Source organism: Antechinus flavipes, chromosome 3 (assembly GCF_016432865.1).
Source record: "Antechinus flavipes isolate AdamAnt ecotype Samford, QLD, Australia chromosome 3, AdamAnt_v2, whole genome shotgun sequence".
Classification (NCBI taxonomy): Eukaryota; Metazoa; Chordata; class Mammalia; order Dasyuromorphia; family Dasyuridae; genus Antechinus; species Antechinus flavipes.
This window is the reverse complement of record NC_067400.1, coordinates 70,276,300-70,294,705: the sequence shown is the minus strand read 5'-3', so window position 1 is coordinate 70,294,705 and position 18,406 is coordinate 70,276,300. Positions and strand designations below refer to the sequence as shown.

Genomic DNA, 18,406 nt, shown 5'->3' with positions numbered 1-18,406 from the left:
ATACTGAACCATGCTAAATTAGATAATTATTGTCTCTATCAACTCTAATGACTTAACAATTTGTAAAGATTCCAAAACCACAGTACTTTTAATAACTTTTAAGTTTCCCTCAGAAATAAAGGTCCAATTTTTAAGCATTAGCACTCTTCCAATGCTGTAATTTGTTATGTATGCCCAATCTCTAAAGAGTTTAAAAGATAGTAGAGATGAGTGATTGGACTATAATTATCTTAATGATGATGAAGATTTTTAAATGAGTAGCTACATAAAAGAATGTCAGTTCAGAGAGGATTGTTTTTGGTTTGTTTTTTGTCACCGTAATCCCAGTAGTTGGGCCAGTTCCTTGAATATATAATGCTTATACAAATGGATTAGATCAGATACTTAGGCTAGATTATATTGATAAAGAATATCATCATAAAGAGCTTCATAATAGAATAAGCAGTGACCTAAATGAAGTGAAAGTGAAGGATAATTAATTGCTAGGTCCTATGTTCCATTGTTAGCAATGAATTCTTAAGAAAGTTAGAGGAGAGCTTTAAAGAATCAAGTCAGCAGTTTAGGCAATATTTCTGTGGACATAGTTCATAATTCATTGCAGTAGATGTTTGTTGTTCTTTCAATCATGTCTGACTCTTAGTGACTCCATTTGGAATTTTTGGGGTAAAGACACTAGAGCATTTCCTTCTCCAGATCATTTTACAAATGAGAAAACTGAGGCACACAGAGTGAAGTGACTTGCTCAGAGTCACACTGATAATGTCTGAGCCTGGATTTGAATTCAAGTTTTCCTAACTTTTTAGGCCTGACCTTTATTTGCTGGACTGCTTTGCTGCTTGATATAGTGGATAGAATGTTAGAATTGGAATTGGGAAGTCCTGGATTTAGATTTTGCTCCTGGCTTAGTAGATAGTGATGATAAATATTCCACAGAACTTTTCTGAATTCTTTCCTTAGATGTAAAGTAGTATCTATAATGCCTATTATTAGTAATACTTATTCACAGGGTTTTAAGGCTCAAATAAAATAATGCAAGGAGAGGGTTTTATAAACTTTAAAACTTTCTCTGTTTTGTTTTGTTATCTTAATGTTGAAAGAAGTCCCATTCTGTTGGCATAGTAAAAATGTAGTATAGAGCTCTGCCATGGAAAATTGAACTGATGTTTTTATCATGTTTTGTTCTTTTGGAAGGGAAACTTCTTTTTTATTATTTTTTTTTATTTTGAAAAAAATTTCTTTACAACATTATCCCTTGCACTCACTTCTTTTCTGACTTTTTCCCTCTCTCCCTCCACCCCCTCCCCAAGATGGCAAGCAGTCCTATACATGTTAAATGTCACAGTATATCCTAGATACATTATATGTGTGCAGAACTGAACAGTTCTCTTGTTGCTCAGGAAGAATTGGATTCAGAAGGTAAACATGATCTGGGAAAAAAAATATGCAAACAGTTTACATTCATTTCCCAGTATTCTTTCTTTGGGATAACTGCTTCTGTTCATCATTGATCAATTGAAACTGAGTTAGATTTCTTTGCCGAGGAAATCCACTTCCATCAGAATACATTTTCATACAATATCGTTGTCCAAGTGTATAATGATCTCCTGATTCTGCTCATTTCACTTAGCATCAGTTCATGTAAGTCTTTCCCAGTCTCTCCGTATTCATCCTGCTGGTCATTTCTTACAGAACAATAATATTCCATAACATTCATATACCACAATTTACCCAACCATTCTCCAATTGATGGGCATCCACTCATTTTCCATTTTCTAGCCACTACAAACAGGGTTGCTACAAACATTTTGGCACATGCAGGTCCTTTTCCCTTCTTAATATCTCTTTGGGGTATAAGTCCAGTAGTAGCACTGCTGGATCAAAGGGTATGCACAGTTTGATAACTTTTTGGGCAAAATTCCAGATTGCTCTCCAGAATGGTTGGATTCGTTCACAAGTCCACCAACAATGCATCAGTTTGCCCACATCCCCTTCAACATTCATCATTATTTTTTCCTGTCATCTTAGCCAATCTGACAGGTGTGTAGTGGTATCTCAGAGTTGTCTTAATTTGCATTTCTCTGATCAATAGTTATTTGGAACACTCTTTCATATGAGTGGAAATTGTTTCAATTTCATCATCTGAAAATTGTCTGTTCATTTCCTTTGACCATTTATCAGTTGGAGAATGGTTTGATTTCTTATAAATTAGAGTCAATTCTCTATATATTTTGGAAATGAGGCCTTTATCAGAACTTTTAACTGTGAATATGTTTTCCCAGTTTGTTGCTTCCCTTCTAATCTTGTTTGCATTAGTTTTGTTTGTACAAAGGCTTTTTATTTTGATATAATCAAAATTTTCTATTTTGGGATCAATAATAATCTCTAGTTCATCTTTGCTCACAAATTTCTTCCTCCTCCACAAGTCTGAGAGGCAAACTATCCTATGTTCCTCTAATTTATTTATAATCTCGTTCTTTATGCCTAAATCATGGACCCATTTTGATCTTATCTTGGTATATGGTGTTAAGTATGAGTCCATGCCTAATTTCTGCCATACTAATTTCCAGTTTTCCCAGCAGTTTTTGTCAAATAATGAATTCTTTTTTTTCCTATTTGTCCTTTTGAGTTTTTTTATTGTTTTTTTTTTAATTTTTATTTAATAATTACACTCGTTTCTGTTCCGATTTTTTTTCCCTCCCTCCCTCCACCCCTTCCCCTAGATGGCAAGCAGTCCTTTATATGTTGGATATGTTGCAGTATATCCTAGATACAATATATGTTTGCAGAACCGAACAGTTCTCTTGTTGCATAGGGAGAATTGGATTCAGAAGGTATAAGTAACCCGGGAAGAAAAACAAAAATGCAGATAGTACACATTCATTTCCCAGTGTTCTTTCTTTGGGTGTAGCTGCTTTTGTCCATCATTTATCAATTGAAACTCAGGTCTCTTTGTCAAAGAAATCCACTTCCATCAAAATATGTCCTCATACAATATCGTTGTCGAAGTGTATAATGATCTCCTGGTTCTGCTCATTTCACTTAGCATCAGTTCATGTAAGTCTCGCCAGTCCTCTCTGTATTCATCCTGCTGGTCATTTCTTACAGAACAATAATATTCCATAACATTCATATACCACAATTTACCCAGCCATTCTCCAATTGATGGGCATCCATTCATTTTCCAGTTTCTAGCCACTACAAACAGGGCTGCTACAAACATCAAATAATGAATTCTTATCCCAAAAGTTAGGATCTTTGGGTTTGTCAAACACTAGATTGCTATAGTTGACTATTTTGTCTTGTGAACCTAATCTATTTCACTGATCAACTAATCTATTTCTTAGCCAATACCAAATAGTTTTGGTGACTGCTGCTTTATATTATAGTTTGAGATCAGGTACAGCTAGGCCACCTTCATTTGATTTTTTTTTTTCATTAATTCCCTTGAGATTCTCGACCTTTTGTTCTTCCATATGAATTTTGTTGTTATTTTTTCTAGATCATTAAAATATTTTCTTGGAAGTCTGATTGGTATAGCACTAAATAAATAAATTAGTTTAGGGAGTATTGTCATCTTTATTATATTTGCTCAGCCTATCCAGGAGCACTTAATACTTTTCCAATTATTTAAATTTGACTTTATTTGTGTGGAAAGTTTTTTGTAATTTTGCTCATATAATCCTGACTTTCCTTTGATTGATAGATTCCCAAATATTTTATGCTATTGATAGTTATTTTGAATGGAAATCTCTTTGTATCTCTTGATGTTGGATTTTGTTGGTGGTGTTAAAAAAAACATTGAGGACTTCTGTGGATTTATTTTGTATCCTGCAACTTTGCTAAAGTTATGAATTATTTCTAATAGCTTTTTAGTAGAATCTCTGGGGTTCTGGGGTAAGTACACCATAATATCTTCTGCAAAAAGTGATAGTTTGATTTCCTCCTTACCTACTCTAATTCCTTTAATCTTTTCTTCACTCTAATTGCCAAGGCTAGGGTTTCTAATACAATATTGAATAATAATGGTGATAGTGGGCAACCTTGCTTCACTTCTGATCTTATTAGAAAAGGTTCCAGTTTTTCCCCATTGCACATGATGCTTACTGATAGTTTAAAATATATGCTCCTGACTATTTTATGGAAAAGTCCATTTATTCCTATCCTCTCAAGTCTTTTTATTAGGAATGGATGTTGGATTTTATCAAATGCTTTTTTTGCATCTATTGAGATGATCATATAGTTTTTGTTAATTTGGTTATTGATATAGTCAATGATGCTAATAGTTTTCCTAATATTGAAACAACCCTGCATTCCTGGTATAAGTCCTACTTGGTCATAGTGTATTATCCTGGGGATGATTTTCTGTAATCTTTTTGCTAATATTTTATTTAAGATTTTAGCATCAATATTCATTAGAGAGATTGGTCTATAATTTTCTTTCTCTGTTTTCAACTATCTGGTTTAGGTATCAGTATCATGTCTGTGTCATAAAAGGAATTTGGTAGGACTCCTTCATTCCCTATTTTTTCAAATAGCTTATATAGCATTGGGGCTAATTGTTCTTTAAATGTTTGGTAGAATTCACATGTAAATTCATCTGGTCCTGGGCATTTTTTCTTAGGGAGTTGATTAATAGCTTGTTCTATTTCTTCTTCTGAAATGAGACTATTTAAGCAATTTACTTCCTCCTCTGTTAATCTGGGAAACCTATATTTTTGGAGGTAGTCATCCATTTCACTTAGGTTATCAAATTTATTGGCATAAAGTTGGGCAAAGTAACTCCTTATTATTGCTCTAATTTCTTCTTCATTGGTGGAAAATTCCCTCTTTTCATTTTTAAGACTAACAATTTGATTTTCCTCTTTCCTCTTTTTAATCAATATTACCAAAGGTTTATCTACTTTATTGGTTTTTTCATAAAACTAACTCTTAGTTTTATTTATTAATTCAATAGTTTTTTTTTTACTTTCAATATTATTAATTTCTCCTTTTAATTTTAGAATTTCAAGCTTAGTATTTGATTGAGGATTTTTAATTTGGTCTTTTTCTAGCTTTTTACGTTGCAAGCACAGTTCATTGATCTTCTCTTTCTCTATTTTATTCAAGTAAGCCTCTAAAGATATAAAATTTCCCCTTATTACTGCTTTGGCTGCATCCCACAGATTTTGGTATGATGTCTCATCATTGTCATTATCTTGAGTGAAATTTTTAATCGTGTCTATAATTTGCTGTTTCACCCTATCATTCTTTAAGATGAGATTATTTAGTTTCCAAATAGTTTTTGGTCTATTTACCCCTAACATTTTATTGAATGTAGTTTTTTATTGCATCGTGATCTGAAAAGAAAGAATTTACTTTTTCTGCCTTCTTGCATTTAATTTTGAGGTCTTTATGTCCTAATACATGGTCAATTTTTGTATAGGTTCCATGAACTGCTGAGAAGAAAGTATACTCCTTTCTGTCACCATTCACTTTTCTCCAAAGATCTATCATATTTAGTTTTTCTAATATTCTATTTATCTCTTTAATTTCTTTCTTATTTATTTTGTGTTTTGATTTATCTAATTCTGAGAGTGCAAGATTGAGATCTCCCACATTATAGTTTTGCTGTCTATTTCTTCTTGCAACTCTCAACTTCTCCTTTAGGAAGTTAGATGCTATACCACTTGGTGCATATATGTTTAATATTGATATAGCTTCATTGTCTATAGTACTCTTCAGCAAGATAGAGCTTCCTTCCTTATCTCTTTTGATTAGATCAATTTTTGCTTTTGCTTGATCTGAGATAAGGATGGCTACCTCTGCTTTTTTGACTTCACCTGAAGCATAATAGATTCTGCTCCAGCCTTTTACCTTTACTCTGTATGTATCTCCCTGCTTTAAATGAATTTCCTGTAAACAACATATTGCGTAGGGTTCTGGCTTTTGATCCAGTCTGCTATCTGCCTCTGCTTTATGGGAGAGTTCATCCCATTCACATTTACGGTTAAAATGACTAATTCTGCATTTCCTGCCATCCTAATATCTCCAGATTATGCTTTTCTTTTTCTTGCCTCCCTACTGTTTCTTGCCCCCTTCCCTAGTGTTAAAAAAACACTAGGGTCCCACTTGCATCACACAGCTCTCCCTCTTTATGATCCCTCCCTCCTTCCTTTGAATTGGAAAGGAAACTTTTTTCAAGTACTAGGGCTGTTTCCTTTACCTACTTAACTGCCTAGTGGTTTGAGCTTTAGAGAAAACTGTTGACCTCTCTGTTAACAGGGCATTTTGTGTCCTGCCTCATCTGGTGTTTGGAAAGTTTTTGGTTCCTAAGTAAGGGCACAGATATGTTCATGATGGCAAACTTTTATTTTGTGATTATATGTAAAATGTTTTCTTTTGCTGAAATGAATAATTAAATATGATTTCATGATTATATTTGTTGAAATAAGTTCTAAAATGACATTAACATCAATGTATTTTCCTACTAATAGAAAAGAATTATATAATTTACACAATTACAGCCACTTTTAAGAATTATTAGCAGACAAAAATTGGAACTTGAAAAACAAGAAAATTGGGGAATTTTATAAATGGAATAATGAAAATGTGTCTTTGAATAGTAAGAACTTTAATTTTACATTTTTTATTTGATTTTGAAGGCATTTCAGGAAAAAAATACCTTTAAACTTTTTAGTAATAATTAAGATCCAGAGAGAGGAAACTAGGTTTAATGGAGTCAGGAAGCTCTGGGTTCTAGTCCTGCCTCTTACATATCATTAGGTGACCCTGGGTGCAGTTCTCTTAAGAACTTATTTATTAAGGAAGAAATGGTCTGAGACGAATTTCAATATTTTTGAGTTTCTTACATGCAAGAAAAATGGCAATAACAAAAATCCTGGGAAAATATGTTTCAATGTAAAAAAAAGTTAGTTATATTAGATTTTCAAGGAAAAGAATAAATAAGTAATTGAAATGAATAATTTACCAATTTACGTTATGCAAGGAAAACTGTTTTAAAATTTATTTATTTTCAAATTTCTAATAAACCTTATAATTTTAAAAGTTATTACTATATGCTGAATTTTTCAAAATTCTGCAGCATTGATATGCAAGAATATTTTGATATTTCATTTGATTTCTATCAGCATTACTATTTAATCTGTTTTACTTAGGTATTTGGGAGAGCCTAATTTTGCTTTATGGTTGTCATATTGTCTTTTAGTTTTTTTCATCATAGAAGAATTTTTCTGTTTTTGTCTATAGTTTGTAGTCTATCTTTGTGATACTAAGTTCTGAGCTGAATGAAAAATATGTGGTTTTCTCAACTGCAACAAACAGTAGATGTATACCTTGAAATGTGGTCAAATATAGCAAAAAGTTTTGGTAAGAAATATAGAAATAGTTATCTTATGACTAATATGCTTTTTTACATACTGCCTAGGAGAGGTTGCATGCAAAATAACACTTGATATCTCTTGTGTGGTGACCTTTGTATGGTTTATTTGTGATCCTGTGCAAAAAACCTATTTAGATGGAAATCACTGATTTAACTCAATTGCCCTTTAAAATGCAATTGGCCTTTTATTTTTCGTAGGTTGAAGTTACATTATGCATCATATGAGCCAACTATAAGGGTGTTGCATGACAGGCATCATATTTTACTGAGGCAGAAAATGCTTACCTCCTTGGAAAGAGACAAAGCAGTTGGGCAGGTAACGAGATGATTAGTCAAAGCTACCACAAAAGGATTCTCCTCTTCCCCCCACAACTTATTTTTATAGAATTTAGGGGAAAAGCAAGCATTGCTCTATTCTTCAAGTTATATTAAAATAATGTGTTCTATTAATTGTGCTTTTATTTTAAAAAGAATTTGGAAGCATACTTAACATTATCTTTTAGCCACTAAATATTTAGTTTTTTATATTTTATTATTATTATATATCTATATATAATTGTTAAAATTACATATATATAATTTATGTATAAACATGTATATATATAAATATATATAGTTCCATTGACATTTATTATATTTCTTAGCCTATAAGTAGAAGCAGAATTTTTCAGGACTATGTGTATATTTATTTCCATAAATAGATACTTTATATGCCTTGTTAACAATAAGGGCTTGTATTATATTGCACTTTATGGTTGTAAAGCACATGAGATACATTATCATCCTGTAAATGTGATAATTCCTAGTTATCCCTGTTGATGGTTGGTTGGGCTTATTGTTACTCTCACCCACACAGAGCTCCTTTCAGACCCAGTATTCCTAGCTCCCACAGAGATGTGAGCCTATGCCAGAAAGGTAATGGTTTAGATCAGGAGGCTTCTTATGCTTTTTCCATTTGTGACCTTTTTTTTGCTGGAGATATTTTTACATGACCTCAGGTAACCTCCACATCCAGCCACAGAACCCTTTATGAGGTCAGAAGGTGGGATTCAGATTTAAGAAGGCAAAGGTCAGAGGACACTTAGGTGCCAGAGCCAACCCTGCCGCTCACTAGGTGGGCAACGGCTGGAAGCCAACTTAGTTCAACAAATATTTGATTTATGTCTGCCAAGTGCAAGCCCAGTGCTAAAGATGCAAAGACAAACCCATCAAGTCCCTGCCTTCAGGGAGCTTGCAATCTGATAGTAATGGGAGTGTGCACAGAAAGTTTGCTTACCATAGGTAGAATGCAGTGGAAGGAGAGATACCCACAATGTCCCAGGACAAAAAAAATCTGCTTGAAGAATCAGAAAAGTCTTTGTGAATAAGAGGACAACCAAAATAGACCTTGAAAAGAAACAAAAGCATTGATGAATTGAGAGTATACTGTAGATGCTGAAGGACAATCTTGGTGCTGCAAAGGAGAAAGAGCTTTTAGTTTTAGGGTAAAGAATTGCTATTTTCTGCTATTGGTCTTGGGGCTCCTTTATACTTTAAAAAATTATTGTAGATCCCTAAATTTAGATTTATATCTATTGATAATTACTGTATTAGAAATTAAAAGTCTTAATATTGTTATAAAAATAGATTATAGACCCTTGAAAGACACTTGAGGTCCCCCAGGAGTCTCTGGATCATATTTTGAGAACTATACGTAGGCAACTGATTTCTAAGCAAGAGTCACACAGTCAAACTTAAACATTAGGAAAAATGGAAGTTATATGGAGGATAAATTGGAAAAAAGGAGAATCTAGAGAAAAAAAAACAATTAGGAAGCTGAAAATACTCTAGAGAAGGAATAGGAAGCTTTCAGGAAAGGCAGGATGAACACAAGGGACATTGCAAAGATAAAAGCATCAGAACTTGGCAGTTATTTGGACCTTGACAGTGAAATTTCCAGCCTGATAGGAATGATTCTGGTATAATTAATAGAAGAAAGTTAGAAGGAAGGCCAGGGGTCAGGTGAGCAGGAGGATGTTATTGTAGTTTTGTACATGTTTAGTGAGGATGTTTTGGAAAAGATACAGAAGGGAGCTGGAAAAGTGATTCTTGCCCAGGGCCAAGCTGAAATGTGTCTCCTGTAGATTTAGAGACATTTCCACAGAGGTGGCACAGCTGAACTATAGAAATGCATGAGATCACCTAATCATTTAACTTCCCAGTGCCTTAATTTCTTGGCCAAATAGGGAAAATAGCTATTCTTCCTATCTTACCTCATAGTTTTTGAAAAGAAAAATAAGAAAACAGTTTGAGCTTTCAAATAAATTGTTATATAAATAATACTATTTATAATCACTATTATTATTTATTAAAATGACTGTCATCTTATTTCTATACTGCTCAGCATGGTCTAGTTGTAGCCTAATTTTAGAAGTAAAGATCTGCACCCTTGTAAGCTTAATGCCTTAGAGTTTATTTTCTGGTCAAGTAGATCACCAAAGTACAAAGTTGGAGAATATTACGAAGGACAAAGGAAAAATCCCCAAAGCTAATTAAAGTTTTTTGTATTCTCTGCAGTTGGATTTATAATGTAGTTCAGGATTCATAGGCTTTCCTTTCATATGCCCTGAAAGAAGAGGAAAACATCCTATTAGGCACAAAACATATGTCCCTTATGACAGCCAGTGATCCTTTTTTGTTCTTTTTCTTTCTCATTATAGCAAACTCTTTGGTCTACCTCTGCTGAAAATGAGCAAATTGCCATATTGATTTGTATTTTATTTGCTGATGACTTTTAGTTCATATAATAAAGAATTAACTTTGCTATTTATATTTAATTCATGAGTCCAGTGAATTTTATGAATGCATTTGTCCAAAAATTAACTGTTGAGAATATGGTAATAGAAACTATTTACAGAAGCATGAAAAGTATCTAATCTCCTCATAAGAAATGTATCAGTCCCTATTCCAAATCCTTCCCATGGCACAGAAATGACTATTTCTAAGAAGGGTTTTGCCTTTGAGCTAAAGAGCTAGCTCTGGTACCTTAGGTCCAATGGCCCTGAAAACTTATTTCTTACTTTAAATCAACCTCTTGTTTGTCTGAGACATATATCTCTTGAAACTCTTAAAATGGCTTTATTCAAAATGGAGATTTTCACCCTTTCTTCCCAGAGGCATGCCTGCAGCGTTACCACAATCTCCACCTTTTTTTCTTTATGGGCCTATTTTTCCCCCATTAGGATTATATCCTTATCTAAAACTGAAAATCATTAGGAAAATGATTCATTTTACAAAAATCTAAATTAAAAATTTGAAATACCCCCCTTTTAAAAAAAAAAGAAACACATTTATTTTAATATAGAAACATTTGTATTGCTTATGGAAATTGAAAGTGAAATGTCATCTCTTCATGATATAAATTTTATGATTATATATACTTTAAATAGCAGAGGCATAAATCATTCAAGATAAAGATAATCCAACAATTTAATTTTTTTCTTTTTACTATATATTTATACTTTTTAATATAGAAAAGTATTGAGTTCTTAAATTTATTCTCAACAGAATTAAGAAATTGGATTTTTACTATAAAATTTAAAAATATAAAGAAGCTGTCTATATTTCTTCCTTGGAACCCTGACCATGTTGGAAATAAAGATTTCTCTTTTAAGAGTGTTAATGCCTATTTGAACAAACTTCTTTCATACCTTTCTTTCCTGTAGCAATAAATAGCTAAGTGTTTGAATTTCTTAGGCTATTCATTTTCAAGTATATTAAAAATAAAACCAAAATATAATATGTAATTAAAGAAAATAAGTTAAGCATAGCATGCACAGTAATATAGACAATCAATTGTTAGCAAAATTTGCTGTATTCTCACAGATAAATTGTAGTGTTTGATAATTTCTTTTGCAATTTAAAGTTTAATGAGAACTTTAACTTACCATTTTCTTTATTTCTAGTAACAGAAAAATTTGACTTTAGAAAGGGATTTTGGATTTCAGAATTACCAATGGAATCCTGTTGCATGAGTCAATAAAGATCTGATGAAATCCATTTGACTTCCAAAGATAAATAAAAAGTTTAATAGTAGTAATTTTTGTTTTTAAAGGGCATTTCATGAGAGTTTATCCTTTGAATTTAATGATATGATAATCACCAGTGCTATGGCTGATATGATAGAATAAGGAAAAATGATAGTATAAAATGAATAAAAGTGTTATCTTGGCATAGCTCTCTATATAGAGTAATGAAATTTTTAAAGATTTAATATATTAAGTAAAACCTAAATATAATTTGGGAGTGGTTCAATCTGTATTTCACCTACCAAAACAAATACTCTTTAATATAAAATATATTTAATTCAACAAAGCTTTTGTGGGCAGAATATCTAGCTCAAAGTATTTATTAAACCTTGGATAAGCCCTTGAATAGAAATATTTGCTTCCTATATTATAGACACATTATAAAACTGAATGAAGTAATTATACATCAGTTTAAACTCAGAAAAGATTATTTTACAAATCAAAGTACTTAATTACAAATGCCCAGTACTGTGATATAGTAAAAAAGCACTGGACTTCAAGATGAAATACCTGGGTTCAGATCCTGACTTGTGACTTTAAGCCACATGATTATGTGGTTACTTATTCTTTCTGAATGTCAATTTCCTCATTTATAACAAAGAGGTAATTCTGCCTAGTTCAAGATACTTCACAGGGCTGTTTTGAAGATTTAATACAGTAAGGCTTTTAAATTTGTAAGCCTGGGTAAATGTAAATTGTTATTAAAACTAGCAAAAGTTTTGATTCATAAAATCAAATAAATTATTTTTAGTGTAGGCACTTTTATAAAGAACTTATTTTTCAAGTTTTCAGATAATTAATCAGAGATAAATAATTAACCCTTCCATTAAAATCTTACCCTGATATGTGTGAAAATGACCTTGTTTTCTCAAAAACTGTGCCACATACATGTAAACTCTAGCCCATCCTCTCAGATTAAATGGGTCAGTTATTTATTGTGTTTTTGAAACTTGGAGAATCTCATCATTATCATTATAATCACAAAATGATGGATAATTCAACTATAACAATTCTCTAAGATCATATACAATATTTTAGGATGGTTGCAACTTAAATCAGTGGAGGAAGTACCCATATTGATGCAATTATAGATTCTTGAAGTTTTGAAACTAAATGAGCATTAATATCCATTTTGACACTGTATGAGTAGGTTAAGCCTATTTGAGTCATGTGTTTAATTTTATCAGTAATACAAGAAACATAACCTTACAGTATCTTTTTTATTCTTAGATTACAGGACTTCAAACAACATTAAGGAATTTGGAAACAGGACATAGTCTCCAAGTCCCTGAGCTTAAAGGTAAAACAAATTTAATAATGTATCACCAAACCAAAGTATATATTTATTTATTTCTAACAAAAGAAGGAAAGCCAACATGATAAAAATCTTTGCCATGGAATAAACAATTCATTGCATATATAAAAATCAGAGTTAAGTAAAAAAATGTGGAGAAAAATAGATATAATCAAATTTCTAGAGAGAAGAAAAGGGAATATGTTCAAGAGAGACAGATGGGGCACACCTGTCAGATTGGCTAAGATGACAGAAAAAGATAATGATGAATGTTGGAGAGGATGTGGGAAAACTGGGACACTGATGCATTGTTGGTGGAATTGTGAACAGATTCAACCATTATGGAGAACAATTTGGAACTATACTCAAAAAGTTATCAAACTGTACATACTCTTTGACCCAGCAATGTTTCTACTGGGCTTATATCCCAAAGAGATCTTAAAGAAGGGAAAGGGACCCACATGTGCAAAAATGTTTGTGGCAGCCCTTTCTGTAGTGTCTAGAAACTGGAAATTGAACCATGCCCACCAATTGGAGAATGGCTGAATAAATTGTGGTATATATGAATGTTATGGAATATTATTGTTCTATAAGAAATGACTAGCAGGATGAATACAGAGAGGCTTGGAGAGACTTACATGAACTGATGCTAAGTGAAATGAGGCAGAACCAGGAGATCATTATACACTTCAACAACAATACTATATGAGGATCAATTCTGATGGACGTGGCCCTTTTCAACAATGAGAGGAACCAAATCAGTTCCATTTGATTTATAATGAACAGAACCACCTACACCCAGAGAAAGAATACTGGGAAATGAGTGTGGACCACACTCTTCCCACTCTTTCTGTTATTATTTCCTTGCATTTTTGTTTTTTTCTCCTCAGGTTATTTTTACCTTCTTTCTAAATCTGATCTTTCCTGTGCAACAAGATAACTGTATAAATATGTATCTATATTGTATTTAACATATATTTTAACATTTAACATGTATGGGACTACCTGCCATCTAGGGGAGGGGGTGGGGAGGAAGGAGGGAAAAGTTGGAACAGAAGTGTTTGCAAGGGCCATTGTTGAAACCCATGCATATGTTTTGTGTGATGACTGGGTATTTAAAATCAGCCGGAGTCAGGAATTCAGGTTAAGGGAAAAACCTTCAATCTTTATTGAAGAGGTGAATAAGGATTGCGATAGCAATATGGGCAAGAAAGATTGCTATAGCAATATGGGGATAGGAAGCCAGCTAACAGAGGGGGATCTGAGCTGAAAGGTCGTCGCAATGGCAAAAGCAAGCACTCTCTCTTTCCCCTTCCTTTTCCACTCCCCTGCCTCCACCCACCAAAATCGTCATTTCCTATACAACACATCAGGACTTGCACAAAGAGTGGGCGGGGGCCATTCTTTCTCCAAGCTTATATATTAATAGAGTATGGTCCAATTACTATTTAGCCTCATGTGCTTGGGACCTCAGTGCATCAACTCAAGCCCCAGCCCATTACAGTTTTGTATATAAAAAGCTATAATAAAAAATAAAATAAAAAAAAGAGACAGATGGGGTGCTCCAAAATGCTCATTATGTAGGAGGTGTTTAAAAAACAACAAATTGTGGGAGGATTCTGGGACAATGGCAGAGTAGTTGGTAAATTTCAAGCTCTCCAGATTTCACCCACAAATAGAACAGATTTGTCCCTCAGGGTGAAAAGACGTGAAAAATCAAGAAGACTTGGGGTAGAACAGGGTTCTTTCTGGTACAGCCAAGAAGACTTGAAGAAAGTGTGCAGGCTGGGGATTAACCCCTGTGAAGTGCAAACACCTCTGGCTAGTTCCACACATACACCAAGTCTGAAGCCCTTGGGGCTAGCTGAGTGTGGCTGGAGCCTCTGCAGGAACTACAGAGACTTTCACCTCCCAGACTGCTTGAGGAGTCACTGAGGGAACCTTGGCTGATCAGGAACCCCGGTCCAGCTGTGCTGAGGGGGATGTATCCCTGGGTAAGAAGAAACTAAAATCCAATGAATGTAGAACCAGTGGGACAGGAACTGCTGGCTGTGGGCACTTGCAGGAGGATGGAGTTCTTGCTTTGGGGTTCCTGGTCAAAGGGGAGAGTTGAAGAGAGAGCTGAAGGGAAGCTAGAGGCACCATCTCCCCACCCCATGAATAGAGGCCTATGAATAGAGGTGCTTACACTAATACTACTCTTATTAAAGAAAAAATGAATCTGCAAAGAAGAAAGAACCCAACCACAGAAACATACTATGGTAACAGGGAAAACTAGGGGGGTTCTTCAAAGGAGGACACTGAAGCAAAAGAAGCTACCCCAAAGAGTAAAGTGAAATGGCTTCCCCAGAGAAAATTTATTGAACTCAAAAAAAGATTTAAAAATCAAATGAGAGACATTGAGGAAAAAAAAAAAAAACTTTAAAAAAGGAATGTAAAAACTGAGACGATCTGAGGCCTTCACACAATACTAAGGATAACAAAAAAGTATTATCAATTTCCTTAAAGCTGCGAAGATTTCTGTACAACATAGGAAGTTAAGCTTAAATGAACTCTGGTTCCTTTCAGCTCTAAAGTTCAGTGACTCCACAAATTGTTTTATTACTATGATTAAAATAGCATGATGATATATTAATTATGAATAATTTTATGACATTGATTCAGAAATGTTGGCTATTTTTTAAGACATTCACTTCAATCATAACTAAATTTGGAGAAGACTGTGCTGATTTTTTTCTTTTAAGATCTTAACAAGATTTTAAGATCATGACTAAAAGTATAAAATTTCACATTTTATCCATATAAAATGAAGGCATAATTTCAACTAATGCACATTTTCCCTTTAGGAGTGAATTTCCTGCAAATTATTTTTCTCTTCCAGTATTATTCTTTGTCTTATTCCACTGACAGTTTGATAGTAATCAGGGTGATTACCCAATAAAATTGTAAGGAACCTTAATGTAGTAATGCAATGTATAAGGCCACCAGTGCTGACACTTACTTCTGGCTATGTGCTTTTCTTACCTATTCTTTTAGGCTTTTTAAAAACTTGTTTTTCATTACTTCCATATCCAGGACAAGAGAAAATTTTTTAATAAATCAGAACTATATTAATAAAGACTTTTAAAATTATATGTTTGTCCTTATAGGATAGTCATAAGAATAAGAAAAATCATAGGAGAAATTATAATAGTGAAATATCATTAATTATTTCATTAGTTTTATATTTTTGCAGTATAAGTATTGTCTTGAGTGCAGTTTAGCATAGTGGAGGAGGGTCACCTCTTGTGTGACCCAGAACAAATCACTTAATTTTTCAGTGCATTAATGAAATGTATTGTTGCCTTCCATGTCAAGCATATTCCCGACATGGATAAAATCATAGAACTTGGCTATGGAAAATTATACACATTTTTTGTGCAACTTAAAATACCAGTTAATGTAAACTAAAGACTTATTTAACAATCAAGGTAGAAATCTAAAATGGACATCTTTTATATTTTTATATAGATGCAAAATAATTTTAAAAAGGAATTATCCTTTTTATCTATACTGTGATTTTCATTTGTGGAATATTTTCACATTACAAATTACTTTTTATGTTTCAAAATTAGTTTGTGAAATAAGCTGCTATTTCAGTTGTTATTTTAAAGTTGACTATTATTTGGGAAAATATGAAATTTTATATATGGTAATGTGAAGTAGCTTCTAAAAAATTTCCTACAGACAATCAAACTTTAAAATTACATTTTACAGAGCAGATAGATGGCATGGGATAGAGCATCAGACCTGAAGTCAGGAGGACCTGAGTTCAAATCTGACCAGAGACACTTAACACTTCCTAGCTGTGTGACCCTGGGCAAATTACTTAACCCCAATTGCGTCAGCAAAAATAAATAAATAAAATTTTAATTAAATTAAATTTTACATTTTACTATTTGTCATGTTAATGTATATGGGAACACAAATGAAATTTAAATCATAAATTAGAGAATGCTTTGGAAGAATGCAAATTAAAAAAAAAATTGACTTGCAAAATTTGCAAAGAAAAACAAGTCACCATTAGTTCAGCACTTAAAGCTATTAGTTTTGGCTTTTAATTTCAACATTTTGTTATTTGTTGCTAAGAATTGTATTCATGTGTGTCAAATCCATAGGATGAAGATATATTTACTCAGTATTTGCCAATAATTGTAAAATATTTTACACTTTTTGATCATGAAATAGTAAATTTTGTATTTATAGATTCTCCTGTCTCTTATACAGGATTATTTTCAATCCTATTTTCTCCAGAAGATTGAGTAAAAACAATATCTATAGACAATTTTTCAAGGAAATTTAAGGGGGTTTATCTTTCTATTTACTGGGAACAACTCAGTGTTTAATATTTGTATTATGAAAAAGTCCTTGCTTAGTCTTTCTCTATTGAGAGCCCCATCAATATTCTAGTCAGTCAACTTCAATATTCTAGTCAGTCAACTTAACAAACTTGGAGTTATTCTTGACTTTTTTCTTTATTATATCTCTTTTCATTTTTCACCAGTTGCCAGTCTTGTTTCCCCTTCCTCAATATTTCTTCCCTCCACAGTCTTTGCCCTAATTCTGGCATTCATTACCTTTTGTTTCTTAATTGTATTAATGTTTGTCCTTTGTTTTCCAAAAGGACCAGAGACATCCCAGAGTGATAGCTTGACTTGTATTGGATTTAAGTGAAATAGGATGGCACCAGGTTATCAGCCTTGCAACTCTTTCTGAGTCATTCAAGTTCAATGGCAGGAAAAAAGTCAAGATGACTGTCAATGGCCTGGGATAGAATGATTGTCTTCACATGCTTGGGGTTGACATCCTCCTAACTCACAGATAGGTTTGAGGCCTGTGAATTACCCTAATTGTATACTTAACATCTGACATTCAATTTAGGTCAACTTAACAGACTTTCTTTATAAGCCAGAAATAGAGCTAGGTACTGCGCATACAGAGACAAAAAGAAATGGTTCTTGCCCTTAAGAAATTTATATTACATGGCAGGGAAACAACATCTACACCTCATGAGCAAATACAAAATATATAAAAAACATTTTTTTAGGTCAAATATGAAAGGTAGTTAATAGTAGAATGGAATTTTGAGAGAGCAAAATCAGAGATTGAGACATGGGACTAATAATGGATGGGAGCAGGGAAGGGCAGTTAGGTAAAAAGGAATTTCAATGTAAGCATCCATAGCAGCCTAGGAGCCTAGTGGCAATTTGGAATAACAGTAAACCTGGGTTAAGCTACGAAAAAGATGGCACGTTCTTTAAAAAAGAAAAGTTAATTTGATTATTAATCTCTGAAAAAGCAGTATATCATGAAGCTAGAAGAGTGAATGTTGTATCCATGGTCCTGCTTGACAGTCCAGAACAATGGGACTAGCGAAGTGTTAGGGCCATGCTGGTTATAAAGGGATGAAGTTGTTTTTATGGTGTTCATTATCACCCAGAATGGCTCTGCTCAAGGTTTTTAATGGATTATCATAGAGAGTCTTTAGCATGATTCTCTATGTGTAATAAGCACTTAAAGTAAACATTAAATTTTTTTCATTTTTTAAAAATTAACAATAACTATGTTGTATACAAACTTGTAATTTCACTTTCTTTAAAGTTGTTCATTAATCACTGTTTTGTGATG

At 33.0% G+C, this 18,406-nt stretch overlaps 1 protein-coding gene across 2 annotated transcripts in view; it reads left to right on the top strand.

The window, feature by feature from the left end:
- SPAG16 (sperm associated antigen 16) overlaps positions 1-18,406 on the top strand; it is a 1,154,057-nt gene that overhangs the window by 75,742 nt on the left and 1,059,909 nt on the right. For both annotated transcript variants that reach the window (XM_051983613.1, XM_051983614.1), the window contains exons 7-8: positions 7,577-7,694; positions 12,676-12,745. In XM_051983613.1, the coding sequence (XP_051839573.1) occupies positions 7,577-7,694; positions 12,676-12,745 (188 nt within the window). The remainder of the gene's footprint in view (positions 1-7,576; positions 7,695-12,675; positions 12,746-18,406) is intronic.